The 6,000-nt window shown below is 39.6% G+C and overlaps 1 protein-coding gene across 2 annotated transcripts in view; it reads left to right on the plus strand.

Moving 5' to 3' along the window:
* SLC22A2 (solute carrier family 22 member 2) overlaps positions 1 to 6,000 on the plus strand; it is a 28,502-nt gene that overhangs the window by 18,483 nt on the left and 4,019 nt on the right. For both annotated transcript variants that reach the window (XM_060115119.1, XM_060115120.1), the window contains exons 9-10: positions 67 to 179; positions 3,605 to 3,704. In XM_060115119.1, coding sequence (XP_059971102.1) covers positions 67 to 179; positions 3,605 to 3,704 — 213 coding nt within the window. The remainder of the gene's footprint in view (positions 1 to 66; positions 180 to 3,604; positions 3,705 to 6,000) is intronic.

The raw sequence follows: 6,000 nt of genomic DNA on the forward strand, positions 1-6,000 counted from the left end.
GGGGGTGTGGGAGATAACCACTGTCCTTTGATAAGTCAAAGGATGCATCAGTGTCCTGTGTTTCAGGAACCTTGGGGTCCTCGTCTGCTCTTCCATGTGTGACATCGGGGGCATCATCACGCCATTCCTGGTCTACCGGCTCACCAGCATCTGGCATGAGCTTCCACTGGTGGTTTTTGGTAAGAAATCCTCAGAGATGTCTTTGAATGAAAACCCACTTTTAAGAGGCCTCCATGTTTCTACCTCGAAACAAGTGCTATGTTTGCAAGTAACTACTAAGTATGACTAGTAATTGGTACTACCAGTAGTGTAGTAATACTAGTATTACTAATAGTATTAGCAGCTGCCAACACTCAAGTCTGGGAGCCCACGAGGACTTATGCCCATAGAGGTGCAAAGTCAAGGGAGAGTGAGGTGGAGTTTCCCCTGAAGAAGACCCTTCTCTCCTCACTGATTTCCACCCCTTTGTCCAAGAGCTCACTCTTTCTGCCTCCTCTATGCCCAGATGTAGAAAAATACAAATGCTTTTACTTCATTACTTCAAAAAAGGCGGTTAAAATTTTGCAAAGGGCAATTTCAAAACCCAGGGGAAACAAAGACCAAGAAAATGCATTAGAATAACAGGAACACCTGTGTGCATGCTGGGCACCCCGGTCCTCAGATTCCTCGGCAATTAGACTTAAGGAGCATATGGGCACAGCAGTTCCCTCTGACCCTGAAGGATGTACAGTCACTGAGACTGCCTCTCCCTGACCAGCCCACAGGAGAGAAGGCGAGGGACAAACCTAATTATCAGCACATGCTGAACACGAAGTCTGCAGACTGTGAAAGGGGCTGGGAATCCTGGGCATTTCCGTTGTCTTTCCCCACAGTGGTAGACGGAGGTACAGGTCCTCTCCTTCTGTGCGTCCACACAGACATGGCTCCAGAGCCATACACGTTAACACTCACCTTGTCAGTGTTAGCCCCAAGGTCTCGATGGACACATTTCAATCTTCTTTCAGACGCATTCTGAGTCTTTATTTATTTATTTATTTATTTTTGGCTGTGCTGGGTCTTCATTGCTGTGCGCGGGCTTTCTCTAGTTGTGGCGAGCGGGGTCTACTCTTCGTTGCGGTGCACGGGGTTCTCACTGCGGTGGCTTCTCTCGTTGCGGAGCACGGGCTCTAGGTGTGCGGGCTTCAGTAGTTGTGGCACATGGGCTCAGTAGTTGTGGCTCGCGGGCTCTAGAGCGCAGGCTCAGTAGTTGTGGCGTATGGGCTTAGTTGCTCCGTGGCATGTGGAATCTTCCCGGACCAGAGCTCGAACCCGTGTCCCCTGCATTGGCAGGCGGATTCTTAACCACTGCACCACCAGGGAAGTCCCTGAGTCTTTCTTTTAATTTGACAGAAATGTAACACTTTTCCCCATGGGCATACAAAACTTAATCTGGGGGGGTGGCAAGGGAAAGCCCAGCCCGGATGCCCAGCAGGGGGTTAGCAGATGGTTCTCCCCTTAGTGTCATGCATTGTCACACACAAGTGTCTCTGCTCATTCCCTTCTTCTCAAGGGATTTGTGAAGGGGAAATTTTCTACTGCCATAGATCTGCCAGCAACAGCTCCAAACCGTTGCTAGAACTCAGCCTTGAAAGAGACCCAGTGAATGTCTCCGCATTCCAACTTAATAACAGGATGGCCCAGGTTGATAGAACACGAGCTCTTTATCCTGAGATGACCAGCGTGGCTGGCCCTGCTGGGAGGCACATGGCCCAGATTCTTTCCTCCCTCAGCTCTGGCCAAGGGACCTGACCCCAGAGCCCCCTTTCCATCTTGGGGAAGCTCCCTCACACGCTCTGGATCCTTCCTTCCATCCCAATCTTGCCCACTCCCTTAGATGGGCAGTGAGTGATGCATGGGTCAGCGGGACATTTCTGGGTAGAAAATAGTTACTTCATTAGTACATATTTGGTTTCTCTTAGTACCATTTAACCAAAAAATTGCTAAGTCCAGACCCAGAGGATCCCCCCATACCCAGACCCTCCCTCGGACCTTGCCTTTCCATCGAAAGATAAAGGATTTTAACTGCATTTCAACATTGAAGTAAACTCAAAGACAATTCTCAATTTTATTTTGCTGGTAGTTTCCTTCTCTCACCAACTTTTAATAGCTAGCAGGAAGCAAAGCTAACAGTTTTACACTTTTTCTTTCTCTTTTCACACAATAATGGTGTGCCAATTGTGCTCTTGAAATAGCCCGAAATGGTCATCTAGAAGCCTGAAAACCAACAAATAAACACATTGGAAAAATCATCATTGAAAGAGCACTGGAAAAATTGATAAGGGATATCCTAGTTAATTAGGCCTATCTTTGCAAATATATAGTACTAAATGGATGATAATTTGATTATCTAATATATTCTTCACAGTTCACTCACTGCAGAGAATCGAAGCCAGCTGAATATGTCTCTTGTTTGCATGAGTTACAACCAAGTGAATCTCTCGAGGTTTGGGGAGATCTTGAGTGGTTAACTATTTAGTTCATGCCATGTGTCAGGCACTCTTCTAAGCACTTAACAAATATGAATTCATTTCAGCCTCTAAACAAGTCTTTGTGGTGGAGATACCACCCCACTTTCTGTCGGGGAGTCTGGAGTATCAGGGGGATCATAGAACTTCTCAGGGCTCTGAGACCAGTACTCGGGGTGTCAGTACTAGACCCAGGTGCTCAGAGCTACAGCCTTTGCCCTGAACCACTGCACACTGGAGGCCCGTATTTCTGCCAGTTTTAAGCGTGCAAAAAGTGGAGTCTAGCAGGCATTTTTTGAAACCCCCCAGCTAGCAAAAGAACCCACATCCTATTTCCTGCATTCAATGATGGAAAAACATATAAAGATGTAACCGTAAATCCTAAAATCTTAATGGGAATTTAGAGGAACAAAAACACCAACATCTGCAAAAAATTACAGCTGGAGACAAAGGAAAAAAGGAATAAGAGAAATTTATCCAATACCTGAATCAGAACAGAAAGGCCTAGCTATCTGAAAAAGACTATATATATATCCATATATATATATGAATCACTTTGCTGTACACCTGAAACTAACAGAACATTGTACATCAACTATACTTCAATTAAAAAAATAAAAAGCAAAAATAAATAAATGAAAATCCAATAAAAGGCCTGGCTATACTATTTAATGCTGTTATGAAATAATGCATATTCATTACTTTTATTTGCTGGTAATGATCCAAGTTTCTGACTCATTTTCTTTACTGAGTGCTTTATATTGGCAGAGCTATATTCTTTCTTTTCTTAGCATTGGTTCTTTTTCAGAGTTATTTTCTGACTCCAAAGTATCTTAATATCATGGCAATGTCCTCTAGCCTAGAATAACCTTGACTCAAAATGTTAAGTATTTCATTTCCCTATAAGGAATTGTAATCCAGCAGAGTTTGGAATGGGCAAAATATTTATGATGGGGAATAGGGCAGTCAGAGATAGCAAAGGAATCTGTAAGGAAATCAGCAAAAAAAAAAAAAACTTTTTTTTAAGAAATAAGGAGAAGTTTAATTATAGAGCCAGCATGGTTCAGTTCTGAATGTGACTTGCGTCTGTTGGTTTTCAGCTGTAGTTGGCCTGATTGCTGGAGGACTGGTGTTATTGCTCCCAGAGACCAAAGGGAAGACTTTGCCTGAGACCATTGAAGAAGCTGAAAACATGCAGAGGTAGGGAGCTGGGATTCCTAAATGAACTATTCAGTACACATTTTGGGAAAACTCTGGAGCCAGTTGTAAAGAAAGATGAGGTTGAATCTATACCTCACACCATACACTGAGATCAATTCAAATGAAATCAAAGACTAAAATGCACCAAAAAGGAAACACTAAAAGAATGAAGATACTATGGGAGAATACCTTTAGCCTTTCATAGTGAGGAGGGTCTTTAAAATTTGACCACAAATATCCAGGACCCATTAAAAGAAGTTTGCCTTCATAAAAATTTAAAATTCTATGTTGAAAAACTACCATAAACTTTAAAAATATAGCAAACTTAGAGAAAATATTCACTCCTTCATAAAGGGCTAATTTTCCGATTATGTAAAGAGGTCTAACAAATCCGTAAGTGCAACCCCTCAACAGAAAAAATGGGCAAAGGACTTGAACAGACAATTTAGTGAAAGAAAGAAAAAAACAGTTCCAAAATATATTAACATATGCCAAATCTCTTTCATAATAAGAGAAGTACAAAGTAACACTGCAGTAATAGCCACTGAGATTGTTAAAGATCAAACTGCTTGGCAACATACAGGTGACCCTCGAACAATGCAGGGGTTAGGGGTGCCAACACCCTGTGCAGTCAAAATCCACATGTAACTTACAACTCCCCCAAACCTTAACTGCTAATAACCTGCTGTTGACCAGAAGCTTATAGATAACATAAATAGTTGATCAACACATATTTTGTATGTTATATGTATTACATACTGTATTCTTACAATAAAGTAAGCTAGAGAAAAGAATATATTTTGAAGAAAATCAAAAGGAAGAGAAAATACATTTACAGAAGTATACTGTATTTATCGATACTGTAAGCTTACATCGTCTGTTTATAGACAAATTGTCAGTACCTACATTAACATTGTCTTATAAGATACAAAACACTGTAGATGTTATATGTATTACTAACACTAGACATCAAAAATGAAAAGATAATGTAAAAAAGAAGTCCATATTTATTAACAGATATAGTGACTCAAGCATTGAAAATGAAGAAGCAGCAATATGATTGCTTTATGGTCGCCTAGTGTAATTGACAATACAATTGCTTCATGGCAGCCAAGCCTATGCACTAATGAATGAATTGATATAAAATGTTTATCTCATACAGTATTACAGTCATATTCATAATACAGTATTGGAAACATTGTTACATTTTTTAAAACACCACTTACCTGTGATGATAGACTGATATGCAGTTTCTCCAATACGAGTGAGAAAGGCATATTGTACGATAATTTACTTCTTTGAAACCAAAATTATGACACAGAAAATAAACACTTTAATTTTATATTAAATATCACTCACCTTATGCCTATGTAAGGATAGACTACTGTCTACATATACTTTATGCATTCATGACATGCTTAACTTTGTCTTAATTTTTTCAATATTTCTAGGCTACATGGTTCATCTGAGAGTTTTTTCAAATCATCACAAAATGCCAAAAAATTTTTCAATATATTTATTGAAAGTGGACCACATAAGCGGACCCGTGCAGTTCAAACTTGTGTTGTTCAAGGGTCAGCTGTACCATGTTGGGAAAAGTTGTGGGGAAATAGGCAGTATCCTACATCACCAGTAGGAGTCAGATTTAAAACCTCTATGATGGGCAATATAACAATAGTATCAAAATTACAAATGTGCTTATCTTTTTACCTAGCAATTCCACACTTCTAGGAATTTGCATGTGCAAAATGGTGTATGTACAGGATTATTCATTCAAGCAGTATTTTTTATGTAATGAAAGATTGGGAACTTTCAATGCCCATCGATTGGGAGACCAGTTAGATAAATTATGGTACGTTGTTCAATAAAATACTCCTTAGTCATCAAGAAGAATGAGGCAGCTTGATATACACTGATAAGGAAATTCTCCTATGGGTATTACTAATGAAAAAAAAAGTAAAACATAGAAAAGTATAGAGTCTATCATTTGTGTACAAAGAGCAAAAAGCGTATATATTAAATATATATACAATTTACTTGTATCTCTGGAAGAATATGCATAACATTGATTGTCTCTGCAATTGGGAGGCTACGGGACATCAGTAGGAAGAAGACTTTTCAGTGTATTACTTTTTGTACTTTCTGAATACATATGAATCTACTTAAAAAGTAACCTTAAAAAATCTAAATAAAGAGAATCACATAGGACACATTCCCCATGAATTTGTTTATGTGATATGCTTAGATATTACTGTTTATTTTAACCATATTCCATTTTTGGCACCATGAACTGAAC

Source organism: Mesoplodon densirostris, chromosome 12 (assembly GCF_025265405.1).
Source record: "Mesoplodon densirostris isolate mMesDen1 chromosome 12, mMesDen1 primary haplotype, whole genome shotgun sequence".
NCBI lineage: Eukaryota > Metazoa > Chordata > Mammalia > Artiodactyla > Ziphiidae > Mesoplodon > Mesoplodon densirostris.